At 45.4% G+C, this 27,268-nt stretch overlaps 1 protein-coding gene across 1 annotated transcript in view; it reads right to left on the bottom strand.

The window, feature by feature from the left end:
- ADAMTS18 (ADAM metallopeptidase with thrombospondin type 1 motif 18) overlaps nucleotides 1–26,775 on the bottom strand; it is a 97,851-nt gene extending 71,076 nt beyond the window's left edge. The window contains exons 1-7 of the mRNA XM_039477491.2: nucleotides 26,508–26,775; nucleotides 22,908–23,101; nucleotides 22,520–22,603; nucleotides 20,816–20,975; nucleotides 17,866–17,971; nucleotides 4,574–4,711; nucleotides 2,341–2,494 (exon numbers count right to left, since the gene is read on the bottom strand). Of these exons, the coding sequence (XP_039333425.1) occupies nucleotides 2,341–2,494; nucleotides 4,574–4,711; nucleotides 17,866–17,971; nucleotides 20,816–20,975; nucleotides 22,520–22,603; nucleotides 22,908–23,101; nucleotides 26,508–26,769 (1,098 nt within the window). The 5' untranslated portion in view covers nucleotides 26,770–26,775. The remainder of the gene's footprint in view (nucleotides 1–2,340; nucleotides 2,495–4,573; nucleotides 4,712–17,865; nucleotides 17,972–20,815; nucleotides 20,976–22,519; nucleotides 22,604–22,907; nucleotides 23,102–26,507) is intronic.
- Nucleotides 26,776–27,268: the final 493 nt, after the last annotated feature.

The following is a 27,268-nucleotide window of genomic DNA, read 5'->3' as shown; positions in this document are numbered from 1 at the left end:
CTCGCCCTCCCTTTCCTTGTTTGAATCAATCTTTTAGTCTAGAATTTTCATTTCCCTTTGTTCTGCTTCCCAGGAAAGACCATCAGATTGAGATGCTGCCTTTTAAAAATATAGTGAGTCCCAGAAAACAATCTATAATTTAAAAAGGTTAAGCCCTGCACACTGCCTGACACAGAGCAGGTAACCCACACATGTATGATTCTGAAGGAATGATAGTAGTTTTAGGAACCTCCTTTGTATTTCTAAAGAAAACCATGCGTAGGCCAAGCACGGTGGCTAACGCCTGTAATCCCAGCACTTTGGGAGGCCAAGGTGGGCGGATCACGAGCTCAGGAGATCAAGACCATCCTGGCCAATGTGCAGCAACTCCGTCTCTACTAAAAAAAAAATACAAAAATTAGCCGGGCATGGTGGCACATGGCTGTGGTCCCAGCTACTTGGGAGGCTGAAGCGGAAGAACTGCTTGAACCCAGGAGACGGAGGTTGTAGTGAGCCGAGATTATGCCACTGCACTCCAGCCTGGTGACAGAGCAAGACTCCATCTCAAAAAAAAAAAAAAAAAAAAAAAATCATGCTTACTATCAACTCTGCTTTTCCTGCATAGTTAGTACGTAATAAATTTGAGATTAATAAGATAATGATTCCTTTAGAATAAAGTGAACAAGAGGTAAAATTAGGAGACAAACTTTTTCAACAAAGTGAATGGCTACTTCTGCCAAAACCATCAACTTAACAGGCAAACAGAACAATTTCTTTCTTTTTTTTTTTTTCCTAAGAGATAGGGTCTCAGTCTGTTGTCCAGGCTGAAGTGCCATAGTGTTATCATAATTTACTTCACCCTTGAACTGCTGGGCTCAAATGATCCCCCTGCCTCAGCCTCCCTAGTAGTTTAGACTACAGGTGCATGCCACTAGCCCAGCTAATGTTTTTATTTTTTGTAAAGAAGGGGTCTCACTTTGTTACCTAGGCTGTTCTTAAACTCCTGGGCTCACGTGATCCTACTGCACCCAGCCAATTTGTTAGTTTTTACATATGGTTCACCAGAATTTGTGAAAGTAAGGTCCACGTGTCATGAAGGATACACGAAAACAAATGTGAATCACATCTGGAAAAATTTTCAATGGTTATGCATTGAAACTGTATTAGAAAAAATATGTAACCCCATATCAAACGTATGATTTGATGGACGTTATTTCTTAGGACTGGACTTGTATTTTGAATATGAATTGGTTTCTAGAAAAGCAGTGAGTGAATAGTAATACAGAGATGATCCAACTAAAGAAGGTAGTTATTAATGACTGGATATTAATGACTGAATTTAGGAAACACTGGTAACAGTGACTGGTACCAGCCACTGGTGAAGAAGAGAAAACCTAACATTAACGTGTGTGATTTGCTTTGTTAAATTCCACCATTTAAAAGTTTTGTGGCTTTGGGCAAGTTGAATTTATTTTCTGAGCTCCAGGTCAAAAGCGGTAATAATTCTCACTTGAAGGGTTTTTGTGAAGATGGAGGTAAAGTAAAATAAATCTTTAAGTGCAATGCCTTATGTGGGGCAGAGGCTCACTTAGCTCACTTAGCTACTAGAGAAACAGGAAGAGAGTGGGAAAGAGGAGCTATAAACCTCCATAATTTCCATGCACTTTTCAGCTACTTGCAACTTCCAGATTTCTCTTTGCATATTGGGAATAAACCAACTTACAAATGATTCTACTTTCTAGTAAAGTCGAGACTGTAATACTGTCAGTAATACCATCCTTGACCAAGGGGAACAAGGTGTCTTATTTCTACAACCTGAACTTTTGTGTTTTTCCCATTCTCTTTTTTATAAGTTATAATTCTTTGAAGACTTGATACAAAAATCTCACTAATATTACTGAAGATATACCTTGAATGTAGACACAATATTTTTAAAGTTAGCTGCTAATAACAGTTTTCTTATATTATAAAAGGCAAACGATGTATTTTGGGAGGTGATGATTCTAAATCTATCAAATGAAGAGGGAATAAGAACATATAGAGAACGGAAGCAGTGATCAGCAACAGGTACCAACTATTGTTCTCAGGTTTACTTCTAGGGACAAAGTCTTCATCTAAAGACAAAGAATTTTCTACCAAGGAGGCAGTCAAGCAGTATTTAAACAGGCATGGTCTATGTGGATAGGCCTGGATAATTCACTGACAGTAAAATTGCCACTTAATTATCATGCCCCCCAACTGACATGGTAGAGATAACCCAGACCCTAACCCTTGGCCTTGGCAAACCAAATGTTTACACTGTTAGGGACACAGACACACTGCAGAGTCTTAATGTAAGTTTGAAATCACAAGCAAACATACCTTCAAAAAACCAAGGCTGCATAACTTGGCTTTTGCTCCAAATTGCCATTTGCACTGTGTGTCAGCATCATAAATCTGTCCTGGTAGTTTGTCCGGATATTTATACTGTCCCGCTTGCTTGGGCTCATCCACCAGACACCCCGCCTGAGGTGTGCTGTAATGACAATACATCTTTATTAATGACTCAGTTGATCTGTGATCTTTCCATTTACAACAGTCCACTTCTGAATGCATTCATGCAAAGAAAAAGACAACGCAGTTAGAGAAACAGGTATACGTTTAAAGTTCAAAGCTATGTTTATTCCACAGAGTGAGTCCTATCTAATGGAATGGAATGTACACAGCCAGGAAGGGCTTTACAAGAGGCTGAAAATTCTAGCCATCCAAGTGATTTGGCTTGGGATTTGACAGGAGACGGAAAAGGTCAATATATTTGAAAACTCTCATCAACAATCTCATTCAACAACATTCAAAAATTTGCACTGAGTCCCTACTCTGTGGCATACCTTAGACAAAGCACTAAAGGTACAAAATAAACCAGACAGACACAGTACCTGTCTTCGTGGAGTTTTAAATCACACACACACACGCACACACACACACACACACACACACACACACACAGATTTTTTTAATGGATAATGCAGCAGAGGTCAAAGATGCACTTTACCGTACAGTAAGGCTTACAGACAAAAATAAATAACATTCTTGAAATAAAAGAGGAATAATGAACTGGGGCATGAGGCAGAAAAATTTCCCTCAAGTATGTTTGACTGGGACCTGTTGAGAGCAAAAATCAGTCCTGATGACATAAATATTCTTAGAAAGCACCTCATCTCCACTTACTTAAATAATTAAAATAGACGTTAATTAGCATGGTGGTTAAGTGTAATTTTGTTTTGACACAGACGGGGGTCCTCATCAACCATGCAACCAAGACCAAGTTAGACAGCTCACGAGTGACAATACTCTCATAAAGGTTATTGCACAGTCCAAACGAGAAAAATACAGCATGCTTCATAAAGCACAGTCAGCGTTCAAAGTAAGCTGCTGCTATCTTTATTATCCAAACTCATTTAACTATATACAGATAGAAATTCAACCTATGTTAAGTTGATCTTGACTTGTAGTATTTATTACCTGCATTCTTACATGAGTTGGAACGGATAATTTTAGTACCAAATCATCAATTAAAAACTCATAGAAAATCTTCATGGCAAAGCTTACTGGCAAAAAGTCTGCTGTTATTTTACTACCCTCTGCGCATATTTGGTTAGATACCTTCATGTTTAATATGCATTGTGTCTATGTCTCACTGATTCTTTAAACATTTGCAAATAATACACAATGGTACAGGTTTTAAAAAAAGGATCAAGGATGTCAATTCCCAAAGAAATTTCTCTAACGTCTGGTCAAAGAGATATGACATCAGCATCTAAGTGTCCTTGTGGGTCAACATAAATTTAAAAAGTGTATCTATCTATCTATCTATAATTCAAATTTGGGTTCATTCTTTAATATGAACTAAATAGTGCAACTTTTTAAACACCTACTTTTACTAATGCAACTTAAGGGTTCTGTGTTATTACAAGCATTTGATAGAGCTACCATCCTCTCTGGCTACCATTTGGACATAGAGCTAGCTTCTAGCCATTTCTTTTATTCCTTTTTCTTTTCTTTTCTTTTTTTTACAAGCTTCTAGCCATTTCAAACAAAACAGTCAAAAAAATGCTCTCTTCATTAAAACACCAACACACACATACCATTTGAGCATTTAAAAAATACTTTACGACACACTAATTGACATGATTGAAATAATTAGTCACAGTAAAAACAAAATATACCTAGCAGCCTCTGGAAGTCACAGGGGAGAGATGGTTGAGTATAGATCCTAGAGTCAGAACAGATCTAAGTGTGAGTCTTCTGTCTGCAACTTACAAGTGATAGTACCTTAAGCAATGCAATTAACCTCTCTAAGACTCGAGTTCTCAACGGTGGAATGAGGATAATACTATTGCTGTCGGGATTGAAAGAGGAAATACTTGGAGAGCATTTAGCACAATATTAGGTTTCAATCTATTTTTTTCAACAATAATGTTACCATCACAATTGGTCTTTCTGTTTATTGAGAGATCAAAAGATATTTCCACTGAGTGTTTGTTTTCACATCTATGGAGCACAATTCTGTCACCACTCCAAACCTAGGAGCACCCCTAGATTGAACCTGTCATACCTGAGGAATTTCTTGAGATACTGTCGGCTGCAGGAAGACCATGAAAACACTCCGTTGTTTCCGGTCAGTGTAGGAGACATGATATTGCCTTCAGCCTTTCTGCAGGGATTGCCTTCTCCATCGTGAATCATGCCAAAGCTGAAACAGAATTAAGGAAACAAAAACCTTCCCGTGAACCCATTTGTCTAAAGGATAATCTAAGAAAAAAGATACATTGATAATCAACAAACCCAAGTGAGAGACAAGAGTTATTAAAACTGGAAAAGAGAAAGGCAAATGACTATAAACTGTTACAATTAAAAATTGTAAAACTGAAATTTTTAAATTTTAATTTTACAATTAAAAATTGTAAAATTTCAACTGTTAAATTGAAAAATTTAAAAATGCTGATGGCTTTGTTCTATTATTTCTTGGCCACAGAATCAAAGAATGGTCTAGCTGATACATGTCGTATGGGCTGGAAAATGATAGTAAAGTTAAAATGTACATTTAAGCTAATCTAAAGTGAAGGAACAGCCAAATTATTTTATTTCAAACAAAAGAATTCTTTTCTTGTCACCAACCATGGAATTATAGTAAAGTAGTTCAGGTGAGCAGCAAGTAGGTGCTGATTATAAGTTGTTTATGAACTGGTCATATATAAGGCTAGTGTGGTATAGAAACTTCTCTCCAACTATGGTCAGTTTATTCCCTGAAATCTCAAACTCTGATTATAATTTAACTCCCTTATAATAATAAACATTTAAATAAATAATGCTTGAACCCCTTTTATGAAGGCTATTAAATCTTGACCATTACTGTTATCTTTCAGATGTATTAAGTGAGAAAACTTGAATTTGTTCCATTTCATCACAGAAGGGTCAAGTATTATAAAATAAAAACTTCAGGTGGTCTACTCCCTAGAAATCATGCACATTATATGTAAATAACTGTCAAATTTCTTGACAGGTAGAATAAATGTGACATTCATGGGCATACCCACATAGAATACATACCATAAAGAGAGCGCTTACTTCAGGCTATGTAAAGTGGTAGGGGACGGGGAAAGAAGATTCTTTGATCTTCTCTAAAAAATTTACTGCACAGAAAAGTTTTTTCTGATTTGTTTTTAGGGATAGATAAAATGAAGGGATATAAATATAAATTTCATCATTTATTTAGAATGTTCTTAATCTCTTTATTTAAAAGAATAAAACGTGTCTCTTAGAACATATATTTATAAGGCAGATATGATTCCTCTGTAAATAGATGTGTTATTCTGATATAATTTTATTTACAGAGTTAGCCTTTGAAGGTAATCTATACCAAACAAATATGTTACGATAAAAGATAGGAATTTTTTTAAACCCATGTCTATAATACAGCCATTTTTTCCAGCATATCTTCCAGTTTGTCAGGGAAGTAGCAGCAGACAGCTGTAGGCTATTATCCTATCGGTGACTTCCCTAGGTATTCAGAGATGACCACTCAAAAACAGCTATTTACTAACCTTGACATATATTCAGCGAAAGTGTTTTCATGTCCTCAGCTTTTCCCAATTTAATTCTTCTTTTTACCTAACCAAGACGTTAAAGGGATTTGTTTGGGAGACACTCTTTCTAAATATATTTGTGAAAGTCAAAAACAGAAAGAAACCAATAAATAAAGCACCCAAAGAAAAAAACAAAAACAGAAAGAAACCCACAAATAAAGCATGAGGAAAGAGTGAGAATCCCAGAAACAGAGATGGGGTTTCTGGGAGAGCTCGAAGCCATACTCTATAGGAAACAAAACTTAATTACAACGTTAGTGGAATTTAGGGTGCATAAGAAAACCAAGTTTGAATTTAAACTTGAACTTACAATTTCTAAATTTACTTTAATAGCATTTTAGAAGATAACATGTTTTCTTTAGCACCTGCCAAATAAATTATCTCAGGAATTGTCTGTTTCAAAACTTCATAAGGTATGCTATTTAGAACTTAAATATGTCTTTTATTTTATTTTACATCTGTCCTTCCCCAATCTCTGACTTCTCTGACTTACACCTGAAGAGTATGTTCTGCTTTTCCTTATCTAAAATGTTGGATTTGGGATAATTTTAACACATAAACAAAGATAATGAAATGTTTAATGATCAGTATTTTGAAAAGTGATACCTGTTCATTTGGACATGTCGATTAAACAAATTTAGACATACATTTGATATGCACACATATTTTATTTCCTGCTTTGTATGAAGAAGCCTTGTGCTAAATGGGCATTTTTGCTTCCCCATTTGCAATTTTTAAAAATTGGCTTATTCACATCTCACTAAGAAAGTGTGTGTGTAAGAGTGTGTGTGTGTGAGAGAGAGAGTGTGTGTGTATAACACTGGAAATTTGTTGGATAACAATAACAATGATCAATACTAAATTTCCTAAAGACAATAAATATAGCTCATAGAAGATAACAGCACCAGCCAGGCACGGTGACTCAAACCTGTAATCCCAGCACTGTGGGAGGTCGAGGCAGACAGATCACCTGAAGTCAGGAGTTTGAGACCAGTCTGGCCAACATGGTGAAACTCATCTCTACTAAAACTATAAAAATTGGCCAGACGTGGTGGTAGGCACCTATAATCACAGGTACTCAAGAGGCAGAAGCCAGGAGAATCGCTTGAACCCGGGAGGCAGAGGTTGCAGTGAGCTGAGATCACACCACTGCACTTCAGCCTGGGCAACAGAGCAAGACTCTGTCAACGAAGGAGGAGGAAGAAGAAAGAGAGGAGAAGGGGAAGGGGGAGGTGGGGAGGAGGAGGAGAGGAGGAGGAAGAGGAGGAGGAGGAGAAACCAGCACCAGAGGAGAGGAGGAGGAGGAGGAGGAGGAGGAGGAGGAGGAGGAGGAGGAGGAGAAACCAGCACCGGAGGAGGAGGAGGAGGAGGAGGAGGAGGAGGAGGAGGAGGAGGAGGAGGAGGAGGAGGAGGAGGAGGAGAAACCAGGAGAACGAGGAGAAACCGGGGGGAACCAGGAGGAGGAGGAGAAACCGGGAGGAACCAGAGGAGGGGAGGAGAAACCAGGAGGAACCAGGAGGAGGGGAGGAGAAACCAGGAGGAACCAGGAGGAGGAGGAGGAGAAACCAGGAGGAACCAGGAGGACAAGGAGGAGAAACCAGGAGGAACCAGGAGGAGGAGGAGGAGAAACCAGGAGGAACCAGGAGGAGGAGGAGGAGAGGAGGAGGAGGAGGAGGAGGAGGAGGAGGAGGAGGAGGAGGGAGGAGAAACCAGGAGAACGAGGAGAAACCGGGGGGAACCAGGAGGAGGAGGAGAACCGGGAGGAACCAGAGGAGGGGGAGGAGAAACCAGGAGGAACCAGGAGGAGGGGGAGGAGAAACCAGGAGGAACCAGGAGGAGGAGGAGGAGAAACCAGGAGGAACCAGGAGGACAAGGAGGAGAAACCAGGAGGAACCAGGAGGAGGAGGAGGAGAAACCAGGAGGAACCAGGAGGAGGAGGAGGAGAAACCAGGAGGAACCAGGAGGAGGAGGAGGAGAAACCAGGAGGAACCAGGAGGAGGAGGAGGAGAAACCAGGAGAAACCAGGAGGAGGAGGAGGAGGAGGAACCAGGAGGAGGAGAAGGAGAAACCAGGAGAAACCAGGTGGAGGAGGAGGAGGAGGAGGAGGAACCAGGAGGAGGAGGAGAAACCAGGAGAAACCAGGAGGAGGAGGAGGAGGAGGAACCAGGAGGAGGAGGAGAAACCAGGAGGAGGAGGCGGAGGAGGAACCGAGGAGGAGGAGGAGATACCAGGAGAAACCAGGAGGAGGAGGAGGAGGAGAAACCAGGAGAAACCAGGAGGAGGAGGAGAGGAGAACCAGGAGAAACCAGGAGGAGGAGGAGGAGAAACCAGGAGGAACCAGGAGGAACCAGGAGGAGGAGGAGGAGAAACCAGGAGGAACCAGAAGGAGGAGGAGGAGAAACCAGGAGGAACCAGGAGGAGGAGGAGGAGAAACCAGGAAGAACCAGGAGGAGGAGAAGGAGAAACCAGGAGGAACCAGGAGGAGGAGGAGGAGAAACCAGGAGGAACCAGGAGGAGGAGGAGGAGAAACCAGGAGGAACCAGGAGGAGGAGGAGAAGGAGTAACGAGGAGGAGGAGGAGAAACCAGGAGAAACAGGAGGAAGAGGAGAAACCAGGAGGAACCAGGAGGAGGAGGAGAAACCAAGAGGAACCAGGAGAAGGAGCAGAAACCAGGTGAAACCAGGAGGAGGAGGAGGAGAAGGAGGAACCAGGAGGAGGAGAAGAAACCAGGAGAAACCAGGAGAAGGAGAAGGAGGAGGAGGTACCAGGAGGAGGAGGAGAAACCAGGAGAAACCAAAAGGAGGAGGAGGAGGAGGAACCAGGAGGAGGAGGAGAAACCAGGAGAAACCAGGAGGAGGAGGAGAAACCAGGAGGAACCAGGAGGAGGAGGAGAAACCAGGAGGAACCAGGGGGAGAGGAGGAGGAGGAGGAGGAGGAACCAGAAGGAGGAGGAGAAACCAGGAGAAACCAGGAGGACAGGAGAAACCAGGAGGAGGAGGAGGAGGAGGAACCAGGAGGAGGAGGAGAAACCAGGAGGAGGAGGAGGAGGAGGAACCAGGAAGAACCAGGAGGAGGAGAAGGAGAAACCAGGAGGAACCAGGAGGAGGAGGAGGAGGAGGAACCAGGAGGAGGAGGAGAAACCAGGAGGAGGAGGAGAAATGAGGAGGAACCAGGAGGAGGAGGAGAAACCAGGAGAAACCAGAAGGAGGAGGAGGAGGAACCAGGAGGAGGAGGAGAAACCAGAAGAAACCAGACGGTTGAGGAGGAGGAGGAGGAACCAGGAGGAGGAGGAGAAACCAGGATAAACTAGGAGGAGGAGGAGCAGGAGAGGAACCAGGAGGAGGAGGAGAAACCAGGAGGAGGAGGAGGAGGAGGAGAGGAACCAGGAGGAGGAGGAGACACCAGGAGGAGGAGGAGGAGGAGGACGAGGAACCAGGAGGAGGAGGAGGAGGAGGAGGACGAGGAACCAGGAGGAGGAGGAGGAGGAGGACGAGGAACCAGGGGGAGGAGGTGAAATCAAGTGGAGGAGCAGGAGGAGGACGAGGAACCAGGAGGAGGAGGAGAAACCAGGAGGAGGAGGAGGAGGAACCAGGAGGAGGAGGAGAAACCAGGAGAAACCAGGAAGAGGAAGAGGAGGAGGAGAAGGAACCAGGAAAAGGAGGAGAAACCAGGAGAAACCAGGAGGAGGAGGAGGAGCAGGAGGAGGAACCAGGAGGAGGAGGAGAAACCAGGAGAAACCAGGAGGAGGAGGAGGAGGAGGAACCAAGAGGAGGAGGAGAAACCAGGAGAAACCAGGAGGAGGAGGAGGAGGAGGAGGAGGAACCAGGAGGAGGAGGAGAAACCAGGAGAAACCAGGAGGAGGAGGAGGAGGAGGACGAACCAGGAGGAGGAGGAGAAACCAGGAGGAGGAGGAGGAGGAGGAGGAACCAGAAGGAGGAGGAGAAACCAGGAGGAGGAGGAGGTGGAGGAGGAACCAGGAGGAGGAGGAGAAACTAGGAGAAACCAGGAGGAGGAGGAGGAGGAGGAACCAGGAGGAGGAGGAGAAACCAGGAGAAACCAGGAGGAGGAGGAGGAGGAGGAGGAACCAGGAGGAGGAGGCGAAACCAGGAGAAACCAGGAGGAGGAGGAGGAGGAGGAGGAGGAACCAGGAGGAGGCGGAGAAACCAGGAGAATCCAGGAGGAGGAGGAGGAGCAAGAGGAAGAGGAGGAACCAGGAGGAGGAGGAGAAACCAGGAGAAACCAGGAGGAGGAGGAGGAGGAGGAGGAGGAGGAGGAACCAGGAGGAGGAGGAGAAACCAGGAGGAGGAGGAGGAGGAACCAGGAGGAGGAGGAGAAACCAGGAGAAACCAGGAGGAAGAGGAGGAGGAGGAGGAGGAGGAACCAGGAGGAGGACGAGAAACCAGGAGAAACCAGGAGGAGGAGGAGGAGGAACCAGGAGGAGGAGGAGAAACCAGGAGAAACCAGGAGAAACCAGGAGGAGGGGGAGGAGGAGGAGGAACCAGGAGGAGGAGGAGAAACCCGGAGAAACGAGGAGGAGGAGGAGGAGGAACAAGGAGGAGGAGGAGAAACCAGGAGAAACCAGGAGGAGGAGGAGGAGGAGGAGGAACCAGGAGGAGGAGGAGAAAGCAGGAGAAACCAGGAGGAGGAGAAAGCAGGAGAAACCAGGAGGAGGAGGAGAAACCAGGAGAAACCAGGAGGAGGAGGAGGAAAAGGAGGAACCAGGAGGAGGAGGAGAAACCAGGAGAAACCAGGAGGAGGAGGAGGAGGAGGAGGAGGAGGAGGAACCAGGAGGAGGAGGAGAAACCAGGAGAAAACAGGAGGAGGAGGAGGAGGAGAAACCAGGAGAAACCAGGAGGAGGAGGAGGAGGAACCATGAGGAGGAGGAGAAACCATGAGAAACCAGGAGGAGGAGGAGAAACGAGGAGGAACCAGGAGGAGGAGGAGAAACCAAGAGGAACCAGGAGGAGGAGGAGAAACCAGGAGGAACCAGGAGGAGGAGGAGGAGGAGTAACTAGGAGGAGGAGGAGAAACCAGGAGAAACCAGGAGGAGGAGGAGAAACGAGGAGGAACCAGGAGGAGAAGGAGAAACCAAGAGGAACCAGGAGGAGGAGGAGAAACCAGGAGGAAGAGGAGGAGGAGAAGGAACCAGGAGGAGAAGGAGAAACGAGGAGAAACCGGGAGGAGGAGGAGGAGGAGGAACCAGGAGGACTAGGAGAAACCAGGAGAATCCAAGAGGAGGAGGAGGAGGAGGAGAAACCAGGAGAAACCGGGAGGAGGAGGAGAAGGAGGAACCAGGAGGAGGAGGAGAAACCAGGAGGAGGAGGAGGAGGAGGAGGAGGAGGAGGAGGAACCAGGAGGAGGAGGAGAAACCAGGAGAAACGAGGAGGAGGAGGAGGAGGAACAAGGAGGAAGAGGAGAAACCAGGAGAAACCAGGAGGAGGAGGAGGAGGAGGAGGAACCAGGAGGAGGAGGAGAAAGCAGGAGAAACCAGGAGGACGAGGAGGAGGAGGAACCAGGAGGAGGAGGAGAAACCAGGAGAAACCAGGAGGAGGAGGAGGAAAAGGAGGAACCAGGAGGAGGAGGAGAAACCAGGAGAAACCAGGAGGAGGAGGAGGAGGAGGAACCAGGAGGAGGAGGAGAAACCAGGAGAAACCAGGAGGAGGAGGAGGAAAAGGAGGAACCAGGAGGAGGAGGAGAAACCAGGAGAAACCAGGAGGAGGAGGAGGAGGAGGAGGAGGAACCAGGAGGAGGAGGAGAAACCAGGAGAAACCAGGAGGAGGAGGAGGAGGAACCAGGAGGAGGAGGAGAAACCAGGAGTAACCAGGAGGAGGAGGAGGAGGAACCAGGAGGAGGAGGAGAAACCAGGAGAAACCAGGAGGAGGAGGAGGAGGAGGAGGAGGAGGAGGAGGAGGAGGAGCAACCAGGAGGACGAGGAGAAACCAGGAGGAGGAGGAGGAGGAGGATAAACCAGTAGGAACTAGGAGGAGGAGGAGAAACCAGGAGAAACCAGGAGGAGGAGGAGGAGGAGGAGGAGGAACCAGGAGGAGGAGGAGAAACCAGGAGAAACCAGGAGGAAGAGGAGGAGGAGGAGGAACCAGGAGGAGGAGGAGGAGGAGAAACCAGGAGAAACCGGGAAGAGGAGGAGAAGTAGGAACCAGGAGGAGGAGGAGAAACCAGGAGAAACCGGGAGGAGGAGGAGGAGGAGGAGGAGGAGGAACCAGGAGGACGAGGAGAAACCAGGAGAAACCAGGAGGAGGAGGAGGAGGAGGAGGAGGAGGAACCAGGAGGAACCAGGAGGAGGAGGAGAATAAACCAGGAGGAACTAGGTGTAGGAGGAGGAGAAACCAGAAGGAACCAGGAGGAAGAGGAGGAGAAACCAGGAGGAACCAGGAGGAGGAACCAGGAGGAGGAGGAGAAACCAGGAGGAACCAGGAGGAAGAGGAGAAACCAGGAGGAACCAGGAGGAGGAGGAGGAGAAACCAGCAGGAACCAGGAGGAGGAGGAGGAGGAACCAGGAGGAATCAGGAGGAGGAGGAGGAGGAACCAGAAGGAACCAGAAGGAGGAGGAGAAACCAGGAGGAACCAGGAGGAGGAGGAGAAACCAGGAGAAACCAGCAGGAGGAGGAGAAACCAGGAGAAACCAAGAGAAACCAGGAGGAGGAGGAGGAGGAGGAACCAGGAGGAGGAGAAACCAGGAGGAGGAGGAAGAGGAGGAGGAGGAGGAACCAGGAGGAGGAGGAGAAACCAGGAGAAATCAGGAGGAGGAGGAGGAGGAGGAGGAACCAGGAGGAGGAAGAGAAACCAGGAGAAACCAGGAGGAGGAAGAGGAGGAGGAGGAGGAACCAGGAGAAGGAGGAGAAACCAGGAGAAACCAGGAGGAGGAGGAGGAGGAGGAGGAGGAACAAGGAGGAGAAGGAGAAACCAGGAGAAACCAGGGGGAGGAGGAGGAGGAGGAAGAGGAACCAGGAGGAGGAGGAGAAACCAGGAGAAACCAGAAGGAGGAGGAGGAGGAGGAACCAGGAGGAGAAGGAGAAACCAGGAGAAACCAGGGGGAGGAGGAGGAGGAGGAAGAGGAACCAGGAGGAGGAGGAGAAACCAGGAGAAACCAGAAGGAGGAGGAGAAGGAGGAACCAGGAGGAGGAGGAGAAACCAGGAGAAACCAGGAGGAGGAGGAGGAGGAGGAACCAGGAGGAGGCGGAGAAACCAGGAGAATCCAGGAGGAGGAGGAGGAGCAGGAGGAGGAGGAGGAACCAGGAGGAGGAGGAGAAACCAGGAGATACCAGGAGGAGGAGGAGGAGGAGGAACCAGGAGGAGGAGGAGAAACTAGGAGAAACCAGGAGGAGGAGGAGGAGGAGGAGGAGAAGGTACCAGGAGGAGGAGGAGAAACCAGGAGAAACCAGGAGGAGGAGGAGGAGGAGGAGGAACCAGGAGGAGGAGGAGAAACCAGGAGAAACCAGGAGGAGGAGGAGGAGGAGGAGGAGGAGGAACCAGGAGGAGGAGGAGAAACCAGGAGAAACCAGGAGGAGGAGGAGGAGGAGGAGGAGGAGGAACCAGGAGGAGGCAGAGAAACCAGGAGAATCCAGGAGGAGGAGGAGGAGCAGGAGGAGGAGGAGGAACCAGGAGGAGGAGGAGAAACCAGGAGAAACCAGGAGGAGGAGGAGGAGGAGGAGGAGGAGGAACCAGGAGGAGGAGGAGAAACCAGGAGAAAACAGGAGGAGGAGGAGGAGGAGGAACCAGGAGGAGGAGGAGAAACCAGGAGAAACCAGGAGGAGGAGGAGGAGGACGAGGAACCAGGAGGAGGAGGAGAAACAGGGAGAAACCAGAAGGAGGAGGAGGAGGAACCAGGAGGAAGAGGAGAAACCAGGAGAAACCAGGAGGAGGAGGAGGAGGAGGAGGAACCAGGAGAAGGAGGAGAAACGACGAGAAACCAGGAGGAGGAGGAGTAGGAGGAGGAACCAGGAAGAGGAGGAGAAACCAGGAGGAGGAGGAGGAGGAGGAGAGGAACCAGGAGGAGGAGAAGGAACCAGGAGGAGGAGGAGGAGGAGGACGAGGAACCAGGAGGAGGAGGAGGAGGAGGAGGACGAGGAACGAGGAGGAGGAGGAGAAACCAGGAGGAGGAGGAGGAGGAGGACGAAGAACCAGGAGGAGGAGGAGAAATCAAGACGAGGAGCAGGAGGAGGACGAGGAACCAGGAGGAGGAGGAGGAGGAACCAGGAGGAGGAGGACAAACCAGGAGAATCCAGGAGGAGGAGGAGGAGGAACCAGGAGGAGGAGGAGAAACCAGGAGAAACCAGGAGGAGGAGGAGGAGGAGGAGGAGGAGGAGGAGGAACCAGGAGCAAGAGGAAAAACCAGGAGATACCAGGAGGAGGAGGAGGAGGAGGAACCAGGAGGAGGAGGAGAAACTAGGAGAAACCAGGAGGAGGATGAGGAGGAGGAGGAGAAGGAACCAGGAGGAGGAGGAGAAACCAGGAGAAACCAGGAGGAGGAGGAGGAGGAGGAGGAGGAGGAACCAGGAGGAGGAGGAGAAACCAGGAGAAACCAGGAGGAGGAGGAGGAGGAGGAGGAGGAGGAGGAGGAGGAGGAACCAGGAGGAGGAGGAGAAACCAGGAGAAACCAGGAGGAGGAGGAGGAGGAGGAACCAGGAAGAGGCGGAGAAACCAGGAGAATCCAGGAGGAGGAGGAGGAGCAGGAGGAGGAGGAGGAACCAGGAGGAGGAGGAGAAACCAGGAGAAACCAGGAGGAGGAGGAGGAGGAGGAGGAGGAGGAACCAGGAGGAGGAGGAGAAACCAGGAGAAACCAGGGGGAGGAGGAGGAGGAGGAGGAGGAACCAGGAGGAGGCGGAGAAACCAGGAGAATCCAGGAGGAGGAGGAGGAGCAGGAGGAGGAGGAGGAACCAGGAGGAGGAGGAGAAACCAGGAGAAACCAGGAGGAGGAGGAGGAGGAGGAGGAGGAGGAACCAGGAGGAGGAGGAGAAACCAGGAGGAGGAGGAGGAGGACGAGGAACCAGGAGGAGGAGGAGAAACAAGGAGAAACCAGAAGGAGGAGGAGGAGGAACCAGGAGGAAGAGGAGAAACCAGGAGAAACCAGGAGGAGGAGGAGGAGGAGGAGGAACCAGGAGGAGGAGGAGAAACGATGAGAAACCAGGAGGAGGAGGAGTAGGAGGAGGAACCAGGAAGAGGAGGAGAAACCAGGAGGAGGAGGAGGAGGAGGAGGAGAGGAACCAGGAGGAGGAGAAGGAACCAGGAGGAGGAGGAGAAATCAAGAGGAGGAGCAGGAGGAGGACGAGGAACCAGGAGGAGGAGGAGGAGGAACCAGGAGGAGGAGGACAAACCAGGAGAATCCAGGAGGAGGAGGAGGAGGAACCAGGAGGAGGAGGACAAACCAGGAGAATCCAGGAGGAGGAGGAGGAGGAACCAGGAGGAGGAGGAGAAACCAGGAGAAACCAGGAGGAGGAGGAGGAGGAGGAGGAGGAACCAGGAGGAGGACGAGAAACCAGGAGAAACCAGGAGGAGGAGGAGGAGGAACAAGGAGGAGGAGGAGAAACCAGGAGAAACCAGGAGGAGGAGGAGGAGGAGGAGGAACCAGGAGGAGGAGGAGAAACCAGGAGAAACCAGGAGAAACCAGGAGGAGGAGGAGGAGGAACCAGGAGGAGGAGGAGAAACCAGGAGAAACCAGGAGGAGGAGGAGGAGGAGGAGGAGGAACCAGAAGGAGGAGGAGAAACTTGGAGAAACCAGGAGGAGGAGGAGGAGAAGGAACCAGGAGGAGGAGGAGAAACCAGGAGAAACCAGGAGGAGGAGGAGGAGGAGGAGGACGAGGAACCAGGAGGAGGAGGAGAAACCAGGAGGAGGAGGAGGAGGAGGAGGAGGAGGAGGAGGAACCAGGAGGAGGAGGAGAAACCAGGAGAAACCAGGAGGAGGAGGAGGAGGAGGAGGACGAAGAACCAGGAGGAGGAGGAGAAATCAAGAGGAGGAGCAGGAGGAGGAGGAGAAACCAGGAGGAGGAGGAGGAGGAACCAGGAGGAGGAGGAGAAACCAGGAGAAACCAGGAGGAGGAGGAGGAACCAGGAGGAGGAGGAGGAACCAGGAGGAGGAGGAGAAACCAGGAGGAGGAGGAGGAGGAGGAGGAGAAGGAACCAGGAGGAGGAGGAGGAGAAACCAGGAGAAACCAGGAGGAGGAGGAGGACGAGGAACCAGGAGGAGGAGGAGAAACCAGGAGAAACCAGGAGGAGGAGGAGGAACCAGGAGGAGGAGGAGGAACCAGGAGGAGGAGGAGGAACCAGGAGGAGGAGGAGGAACCAGGAGGAGGAGGAGAAACCAGGAGGAGGAGGAGGAGGAGGAGGAGGAGGAGGAACCAGGAGGAGGAGGAGAAACCAGGAGGAGGAGGAGGAGGAGGAGGAGGAACCAGGAGGAGGAGGAGAAACCAGGAGGAGGAGGAGGAGGAGGAGGAGGAACCAGGAGAAACCAGGAGGAGGAGGAGGAGGAACCAGGAGGAGGAGGAGAAACCAGGAGAAACCAGGAGGAGGAGGAGGAGGAGGAGGAGGAGGAGGAGGAACCAGGAGGAGGAGGAGGAGGAGGAGGAGGAGAAACCAGGAGGAGCAACCAGGAGGAACGAGGAGGAGGAGGAACAAGGAGGATGGAGGAAAGAGGAAGGAGGAGGAGAAGGAGGAGGAGGAGGAGAAAGCAGCACCAACACCAAACATAAAAATATCAACTATGGTTGCTGAATAGATGATGTTTGCTTTGAAGTCAGAAATTAACTGGATGCTTTGAAAATATATAAAAGATAGTTCTTGTTTGTTAAATAAAACATACACACATGTATACACACAAACATTCCTGAACTGGTATATCTAAAGAGTACTACATGTTGAAATAATTATTTTGTAAAGTCATATAGTTGTTCCAATGCAGCTGCTACTGCTCCAATAATGTTTGAAAATTGTCGGTAGCATCGTCTTCACCATAAAAGGAAGATTTACTAACACCAATTAAAAGAATATTAAGTACATGCAATGTTGCCAATTAAAAGAATTTTCAGTACAAGCATCGAAAGTTTTTTTCCAAAAAGTAGCATGCCAGTTGGGCATGGTAACTCACGCCTGTAATCCCAGCACTTTGGGAAGCCTAGGTCGGTGGATCACCTAAGGTCAGGAGTTCGAGACCAGCCTGGCCAACAGGGTGAAATCCAGTCTCTACTAAAAATACAAAAACTAGCTGTGCATAGTGGTGGGCATCTATAATCCCAGCCACTTTGGAGGCTGAGGTGGGAGAATTTCTTGAATCCAGGAGGCAGAGGCTGCAGTGAGCTGAGATCATGCCACTGCACTCCAGCGTAGGCAACTAGAGTGAAACTCCATCTCAAAAAAAAAAAGTAGGATAAACAACACACCGTTACACTCTGGGAATTAATTTTTCTCCATTATTGTTTCCTCTTTAAAGAATCAGCTAAAAAATGTTTTCATTGCTGCAAAACATGAACAAAAATAAACAAATGCCTAACAGACTAGAGACTCAGTTAAATAACTTGGAATCTGTGCACACAAAGTAGCACTGTGTGGCTATTAAATGCTGTTATTTAAACAGAATGACATCAACAATAACTAGCTTTTATTGAGCCCTACGTATAGTCAGAAACTATTCTAAGCTTTACACAACACTTACCCTCGTTTTTCTACCTAAGTCAACAATAACCGTTAGAGGAATGCCAATGAATTACCCAACTAGTTTTCATATAAAGTACTGGGTCAAACAGCCACTTACTTGTGCCCCGACTCATGAGCGATGGTGAAGGCAAGGCCAAGCCCTGTGTCCTCATTGATGGTACAACTTCGGTACTTAGAGCACATTCCACTGATGGGGGCAAACCCTATTGAAAGATTTGTTTCAAATTCGAATCCAAAGGCTGCACACACAGATACGTGATAATTTCTTACGTTCTCAAAATGTTCTACACAGGTTTAGTTTAATAAATTCATTAAATGTTTTTGCAAACAAACAAACAAACTTCAAGGCCTATAGTTCTCTGTCCTGTGTAATGATAATACATAAATGCGGCATTTCCTATTTTCTTGTTTTTGTTACGTATTGTTATAACTTGATCCTCCTAACAGCCCTGTAAGGTCAGTATGAGTACTGTCATTCCTATTTTGCATTTAGTACGGTAAGTCACAGAATATTTATATGCCTGTCTGAGTTTATCATTTGGATCAGAGCAACCGATAGAATGACAGTGAAACTAATGCAAAAATGCTTACTGAACCGTGGCATTAACGTCAAAGTTCAGGGTGTAATTTCCAAGGGAATACATATATCCTGGTCTTTTTCTAGAGCAGAAAACATGACAATGCCTAAACAATATGTGCAGATTAAATTCACTTTTCTCTGGTGCCTTATAATGGGATAAGTGCTTCTGTTCCCAAAACTACCTCCCTCTAAAAGCTGTTATAAAACCATCCCGGCCAGCCCTTGAGTCTATCTTGAAATACAATGCAGTGTGTGAAAATATCTTTCTTTCCAGTTTGGGCCCTAATAATCAGTAGAACAAATCTACGTACCCATCTAGTATTAAACGCATGCTTGTGAACTGAATGTACCTGCCTCATTGTCAAGATGGAAGAGAGATCATCTGGGAAATCTAACAGAAATGCACGAATAAGGGGTGGAATCATTCTCATTACTGCCATCAGGGTCGTCACTAATAAATGGTTGCCAAATTCACACACTGCTATACGTCTAGTATATATCTATGTGTGTATGTACTTTTAGCTTAGGAAACCGAAACTCAGAGAGGTGAATTATCTTGTTCAAGATCTCAGAGTCACAAATTCTGACTCAGGAATCAAGCACAGACCCAGAAGTCAAAGCGAATGCGCTTTGCATCAGGACAGACTGCTTAAAGTGACCTCTTAGACAGTTGGTGGAATTTCTGATGTTTTGTTTGTTTTTTTCCAAGCCTTTTCTTACATTTTGGTCTCTGGTTAACAGATAACACTGCCTGATTCTCAGAATCTCTCTTCAAAACATCAACAATGCATTGGATTATCACATGTCACTTTGCAAGTTCCAAACTCGGATTATAATGGATGTATATCATCTCTCATTATAAAAATCCATTCCATGGAACAATTCCCAAAACAGTTGTGTGTTTTTGAAGACTATGATTAGTAATGAATTGTTAAAATAAACTTATTTATAGGACATAGCAGAGAAACTGCAGAGAACTTGAGAAACATAAAAGATAAAATTTCTGGCTGGGCTTGGTGGCTCATGCCTGTAATCCTTGTGCTTTGAGAGGCTGAGGCAGGTGGATCACCTGAGGTCAGGAGTTCAAGACCAGCCTGTCCAACAGGGTGAAACCCCATCTGTACTAAAAATACAAAAATTAGCCAGGTATGGTAGCGGGCACCTGTAATCCCAGCTATTCAGGAGGCTGAGGCAGGAGACCTGAACTTGGGAGGTGGAGGTTGCGGTGAGCTAATCTAGTGCCCCTGTAAACCAGCCTGGACTGCAAGAGCAAGACTCCATCTCAAAAAACAAAAAATAATAAAATCCCTTATAAAGTCCAACCTACTGTCATGTCTAATGTATCATGTAAGAGATGATAAAGTACTCTTGAGTGAAAGCATGAGAGGAATACATCACATAAGCTTTTCTCAGCTCCACAAAATTCTACCACCTATCTGAACTATTAGTTGTATCAGGAAACTGGCCCCTGTCTTCCATTTTTGTAAATAAAGTTTTATTGAAACACATCCACATTCATTTATTCACATATCACCCGTGGCTGCTTTGTCAAAAATACAGCAGAACTGACCACAGAGACCTACGGCCTGCATAGCCTAAACATACTGACTATCTGGCCCTTCGCAGAGAAAGTTTGCTGACCTCTGATTTAGACGACCATCCACTGACTTTTAAAAAATGTTGAATTCCTATTATGTGCAATGGAATACACCAGAAAATATAGTATAGATATAAGAGATACAGTTCTTGCTATCACTGCCTTGTACAAATATGGAAGAACCGAGTACTTCAAAGTCAAGTAACTTTCTAAAGGAGGCACTGCGATCTAGTGGCACAGTTAGGTACCATGATGCTTATGGAATAACCCACAAATTTCTAGTTAAACAATGTATCTCACAACTCAGTGATCATCTGTAGGATCAACAAAGAAAAATACAAGCCTGGAGAGGTGGCTCACACTGGTAATCCCGGCACTTTGGGAGGCTGAGGCGGGTGCATCACCTGAGGTCGGGAGTTCAAGACCAGCCTGGCCAACACGGTAAAACCCCATCTCCACTGAAAATACAAAAATCAGCCAGGCGTGATGGTGGATGCCTGTAATCCCCGTTACTTGGGAGGCCAAGGCAGGAGAATCTCTTGAACCCAAAAGGCAGAGGTTGCAGTGAGCTGAGATTGTGCCATTGCACTCCAGCCTAGGCAACAAAAGTCAAACTACATCTCAAAAAATAAATAAATAAATAAGAAAAAAGAAAAAGAAAAAAAAAAACAAAATGAACAAAATGGGTTCCCCACACTCTAAGTTCATTTAAATAGAACAACAGTCACCAGTGGATACATGAGGTGACTCCACAATTTAAATATCATGTCTCTTTATTAAGGAAGGTAAGGGCTATCCATCATCCATAGAAAGTTTCCATATTGTGTTTTCGGCTAACAGGTGTGTATGAAGGATCTGTTCATACCATACCTAGAGTGTCACATGGTTCATTCTTCCAAGAACAAATATCAAATCCCGTGAGTAAGATGGCATGATCATGTCTCTTGCCATTCTTTCCAGTAAGGGCAGATTGCCATTGACAAAAACTATTCAGGGACTGGTCTGCATGATGGTTGATCAGTAATCCTCCCTATGGGAAACCCACACAAATCAAAGTGTGAATTTGTCACAGAGATGAGAATGCTGAATCATTGCATTTGTACAGGCAAACACAGAAACATATTTCTAGAGAAAAAGATCAGTAGAGGAAAACACTTGAGCTGAGGCAGGAGACAAAATCTATTTTAGGTAAATGCTCACAATATTTAAAGTAACTACAAAGTTTCTGTCGCATGGCTGATGACTGACTCTAGTTCAACAAAAATAAACCTGCCATCGGTTGGAATACCTTTGCTCATCTCACCTGGTACCACCTTTATATAACCAGTATAACTTTTAAAACAGGATGATAAATTAATGGTGATGAAGTTCAAGGCTTTTCCATAAAGCCTCATTATTTTTTATATAGATGTCAGAATTCCCAGCAAAACATTTGGCACATCATAGGTTTCAATCAATCAATCAATCTAATGAAAATTTACTGAATGAATAAACAAATGATTATATGATTCCACAGGATAAGAGATGACCAACCCTTAAAATAATCATTTGTCAAATGTTTGCTTAGTCAAAACTGTTGACTTGGTCAAGTTTAGGGTTTTTAGACAAGACCTTTAATTATGAGTGAATTAAGTTGTGGCTGGTTGCAATGTCCTTGGGCAACCTATTAGTAGGCTAAAGACAAAAGTGTCTCCTAACCAGCACACATCCTATCTTTCTAAAATTCCAAAAGCCCTTTGACAAGCTGTTAACTTCTGTAGCTCTCCACACCTGGACAATTAGATCAGTTTTTGTCTTGTCTGTCTTCCTGCTTTTTATGTTCTTTACTGGGGTTACAGACGAAGAGGAAAAGCCTCAGGGGACTTAAAAAATTGCCATTTGAATGGTAATCCTGATCTCAGAGAAACACAGTTTAAACATCAAAACACTACAAAGCAGTGAGTACCATGTAATTTAACACTTTATTACATGTTCTGGGTTTTATAATTTGCCCCATGTCTGTGCCTTACATCTCACTGTGATCAATCCAAGGGCAGCTAAAATACCCGTTGTTTATTCCCTGTATTACCCACGATGGTACTGGGGAGACAGTAGGTTTACTGTAATTTTCTGATGTCTTATTTTTAGTGTATTTTTGAAATATCCTTCTGCATCTACCAGCAATTACTCAGCATATCAAACTTGCAAAATCTACCTAATCCTTAAAATCTATGAGCAAATTCACCTTTTTTGTGAAGCCTACGTAACATTTATATTTTTTATGTAATGTGTTTATATTTCATATTTATATTTATATTATGTATTTATATACTATGTAATAATACTTTAACATGTATACATACACACATGTATTATATATAAATATACTTAAATATAAACAATTATTTTCTGGTGTTTTAGTTTAATGATGTGATCCCACAGCTGTTTTAGATTGTACTTTGAGGACAGAGTCAGTCCAGCTTCAAATTTAAGCAGCTGATGACTAGTACATGGATTAGTGCACACAGGAGGTGTTCAAGAAATGTATCCTGAATGGCAGACTGAACGAAGACATAAATGAAGTTTGCCACTTACAGGTTCTTGTTCCAGAAGAATTAGGCTCACCACAACCACATTTATGTCACTTCCAATAGTTCCATCTTTAAACAGGCCAGAAACCTGTTGAAACAATGGAAATCAAACAAAATCTCAACATTTTGCAAACTATATGACGGAATCAGTCAGACATGTTGATTGAAGAACACAGGCTTCAATTTTACCAAATATGTACATATAAAGAGAATTTCCTCAAAACTAAAAAAAAAAAAAAAAAACCATAAAACCACGTACATAGCTATTAAAAGTAATGGCAGAAACCAGCTCTATTTGCATCGATCTAACACATCTGTTATTCAACCCATGCAAGAGAATTCGTTTATCTTCTTTGGAGAGCCAGAAGGTTCGTGGCATCCGCCCTCCTTACCATGTTCATTACTGTGAGAATGTACGTGGTGACATTTCCCTTGCCATGCTTTTCCACCATTTTCTTGTCTGCCACCACCAGGGTTTCCACATTTAGGCCCTTTTGTGATTTTCCAGCTGATCTCCTGGGTCGCCCAGAGCTCCCATATTCATCAAACCTTAGATAGGTGTCCTCCGTGGGAGGCTTGGGAGCATCTATGATGAACATAAGAGTATTTGAAAGGGATATTAGTAGAGAATATCTGGATAATACCAGCTGAGAAAGAAACTGAAACAAGGGAAGAACAGAAACTAGGTAATCAGCTGCTTTACCAATCCGCTAACAAGTGATGATGTCAGTGCCTGCCTGGGTGCCTTGCACCTAGTATGTTGTCAAGAAAGGTCTACTCAATAAATGTTTGGATGTGTGGATGGGTACACAGATGGATTGGATAGGATGGATGGATGGGTGGGTGGGTGGATGGATGGATGGGTGGGTGGGTGGACAGATGGGTGATTGGATAGATGGATGAGCAGATGGTGGATGGATTAAAGGCTTGGCGGATAGAGGAATAAATGCATAAATAAATGGATAGTGGATGCATGGATGAATTCAGAGACTCGAAAATGCTCTAAAAAGTTTTTTATTTTTTTTAAAGAAAGAAAAAGAAAAAAGCTCTAGGCTAGGTGTGGTAGCTCACACCTGTAATCCCAGCAATTTGGGAAGCAAAGGTAGTGGGTCACTAGAGGCCAGGAATTTGAGACCAGCCTGGCCAACATGGTGAAACCCTGTCTCTACTAAAATTTCACAAATTATCCAGGTGTGGTGGGGTATGCTTGTCATCCCAGCTACTTGAGAGGCTGAGGCAGGAGGATCACTTGAACCAAGAGGAGGCAAAGGTCGCAGTGAGCCAAGATCACACCACTGCACTCCATAAGGAAGTCTCTACTTTATGACCTCAGACATAACACCCAACCACACGTAGGCATGTATCTTTGAGATACAGTGTCTCAGCGAAAGGGTAAGATTTCACCTCAAACAACAACAAAAACAACCTATAATTCTACTTAGTGGAACAGGTAAAATAAAAATCAATTTTGTAGGGAGAAACTTTGGAAGTAGAAAATGCTCATTTTACTACTCAAAAACTGCAGAAATAGTGTTTATCCTTTGGATCTAAATTCATTATGAATTCATTAACTATATCACTTCACATATTATATGCTAAATAAAATGTAAACGGCTATAAAATACGACCCATGTCTTAAACCCTTGTTTCATCAACACAAACTTTAACACAGCACATAAGAAGTGGTAAGAACTCTTTGCTGTGATATTCACTTAGTTACTGAGGAAACAGCATAGACGGGGGTGATATCAAAAACCGTATTAAACACTTTTTGTAACTGGTAGAGTGTGGGCACCAAATTAACAGAATGGATACTGGCCATAGCCACTGAGCAGGGACCGCGAAGTGCCTGCCGCACCAGACATGATGCCTTCAGCTACTGGAGAACAACCACAGACATTCCTGGGGTAAAAAATGGCATATGGAAAGCTCAGGGAATTAACTGTGTACTACCTACTACAGAAATATTTTAGTACTATAAAACCCATCCAGCTATAATAGTGAACATAGCTCTCCACAGAGTAAAATCAAGAGATCAAATTATTTAGAGTTAGATTTAAAAACTCAGGTTGGCCACTTAAGAGCTCAGGGACCTTGAGTCTCAGTTCCCCTAACTATGACAACAAGTGACACCTGTTTATAAGGTTGCTGTAAAGATTAGCTTTGATGTCTCATATCAAGTACGCCTGACCACTATAAACATTATTACTATCCTTAATACAGGCTAAATTATTACTCTATACACACGCCAAATGGATGCTCCTTAATGAGGATATTTCAATGACACCAAAAAATCAAAAACCAGTGAAAATGGTAGAAATTATCCCATTATTCCTCCTGATTACTATCTTCATGATAACAGATTCTCTTCTCCATGAGAATAACCACTGTGTGGCTGTGCTATCCAAGTTGGTACACACTTGCCACATGTAGCTAATGAGCAACAGAAGTTAAAAGTTTAAAAAACAATACTTGATTTAGTTACTGAAAATCTTTTGGCTCCTGCCTGTAATCCTAACACTTTGGGAGGTGGGTGGATCACCTGAGGCCAGGAGTTCAAGACCAGCCTGGCACACATGGCAAACCCGTCTCTACCAAAAATACAAAAATTAGCCAGGCGTGATGGCGCACGCCTGTAATTCCAGCTACTCGGAGACTGAGGCAGGAGAATCCCTTAAACCTGGGCAGTGGAGGTTGCAGTGAGCCGAGATCATGTCACTTCACACCAGTCTGGGCAAAAGAGTGACACTCCATCTCAGAAAAAAAAAAAAAAGAAAAAAGAAAATATTTTAAGTATGTCCGAAACAACTTGAGTATGTAAATCTACTTTTTTGACCTTAATTTTATTCAAGTTAAATAGAGATTAAGTGTTTTCAGTAAAAATTTATCGTATGAATTGACAGGTGTAAGTTAAGCACTGCAAGTTTAAAATGAACACTGGATTTCCAAAACTTTATATGAAAAAAGAATGTAAATCTCTCACTAATAATATGTAATACTGATAATACTGATTACATGTTGAGATAATATTTTGTATATGTTGGGTTAAATAAAATATTAAAATTTATTTACCCTTTTTTTTAAAAAACTTTTAAAACTTGTGGCTAATAAAAAAATGTAAAAATGTGGCCAGACACGGTGACTCATGGCTGTAATCCCAGCACTTTGGGACGCCAAGGTGGGCAGATCATGAGGTCAGGAGATCAAGACCATTCTGGCCAACATGGTGAAACCTATCTCTACTAAAATACAAAAAATTAGCTGGGCACGGTGCCTGTAGTCCTAGCTACTCGGGAAGCTGAGGCAGGAGAATCACTCGAATCCAGGAGGCAGAGGTTGCAGTGAGCCAAGATCGCACCACTGCACTCCAGCCTGGCGATAGAGCAAGACTCCATCTCAAAAAAAAAAAAAATAAAAATAAATATATATATATATATATGTGTGTGTGTGTGTGTGTGTGTGTGTGTGTGTGTGTGTGTGTATAAAATTGTATTTAGGGCTTATGTTACATTTCTATTAGACATCGTGGTCTGCAAACAGCTGAAGGTTGTATCTAGGTCGCAAACCACACTCAAGGGTCCCTGCATTTCACAGCTACCTCCCCACATGCTAATCTTGTTTCTGGAAGTCTCTCCTTGATGTCTTCAAAAGAGACACCCAATCACACCTAGACATTTATCTCTGATTTCTTTTATCACTGGAAATCTAGGTACTTTTCTCAAAAGCACAGAACTCAAGAAAAGATTGGGACCTATGGCATAAAAGTAGCAGATACTCAAAGAGCAAAAGAGAAACCCTATCTAAATTTTTCCTAGTTTCACCTAGAAGAACTGATCATCCAGCATGTGCCTGAGAGAGCTAACTGCTGTTCCTATGCCAAGACGGACGCTCAGGGTAGCCCCATTTTGACTTGCAAAGCTTGTACACCCAACAGCACTCAGGAAAACCCGTCGAGGCCCACATAAGAACAGAGCAAGAAAAAGTTTCCTTACATACATTTCTTGCGTCGTCCACAAAAATGCTGCTTTTGCAACCTTCGATGGTGATACTCTGTCTCTCGACTCTGAGATGCATGGGGAATGTGACTTGGGGAGTAACCAGGATAATTCCGGCCAGAGCCGGGGTAGCCGCTGTACCGCTGGACCTTCTCCTCTGCTGTCCTTTTGTACAGTACGTGAGGATGGTGACCCGCAGGGGAGCTGTAGTTGTGTTCCTGAGCCAGGAGCTGAGGTAACGGTGAGATGAGGAATTCATTTTTTCGTGTCCTTATTAAACCTGACTAAAAAGCAACAACAACAACAACAAAAAAAAAAAAAACAGTCATGATTCCATGCATCCGTGGTTTCCAGCAACCGTTTCCTCACTACTTCCTGGATGCAGGCACAGGAGCTAAAAGTTTCCCACATATTGCCTCATTTTAATCTGCACCATTACAAGTTGCTGTTATTACTATTATTGAGACAGGGTCTCACTTTAAAACCCAGGCTGGAGAGCAGTGGTGCAAACATGGACCACTACACAGCCTTGCCCTCCCGGGCTCGAGTGATCCTCTCAGCTCAGCCTCCCGAGTAGCTAGGACTACAGGCACACATGGCAGTGTAATTTGTACGCTTTTTATAAAAACGGGGTCTACGTGGCGCAGGCGGGTTTTGAACTCCCGGCCTCCCAAAGCGCTGGGACTACAGGCATGAGCCACTGCACCTGGCCGGACAAGTTGCTACTATCATCACTCCCATTTACAAAGGACACCTGA

The sequence above is a fragment of the Saimiri boliviensis genome, chromosome 1 (genome assembly GCF_048565385.1).
Source record: "Saimiri boliviensis isolate mSaiBol1 chromosome 1, mSaiBol1.pri, whole genome shotgun sequence".
NCBI classification, from domain to species: domain Eukaryota; kingdom Metazoa; phylum Chordata; class Mammalia; order Primates; family Cebidae; genus Saimiri; species Saimiri boliviensis.
The sequence above is the reverse complement of the archived record's forward strand: the minus strand, read 5'-3'. Positions and strand labels throughout refer to the sequence as shown.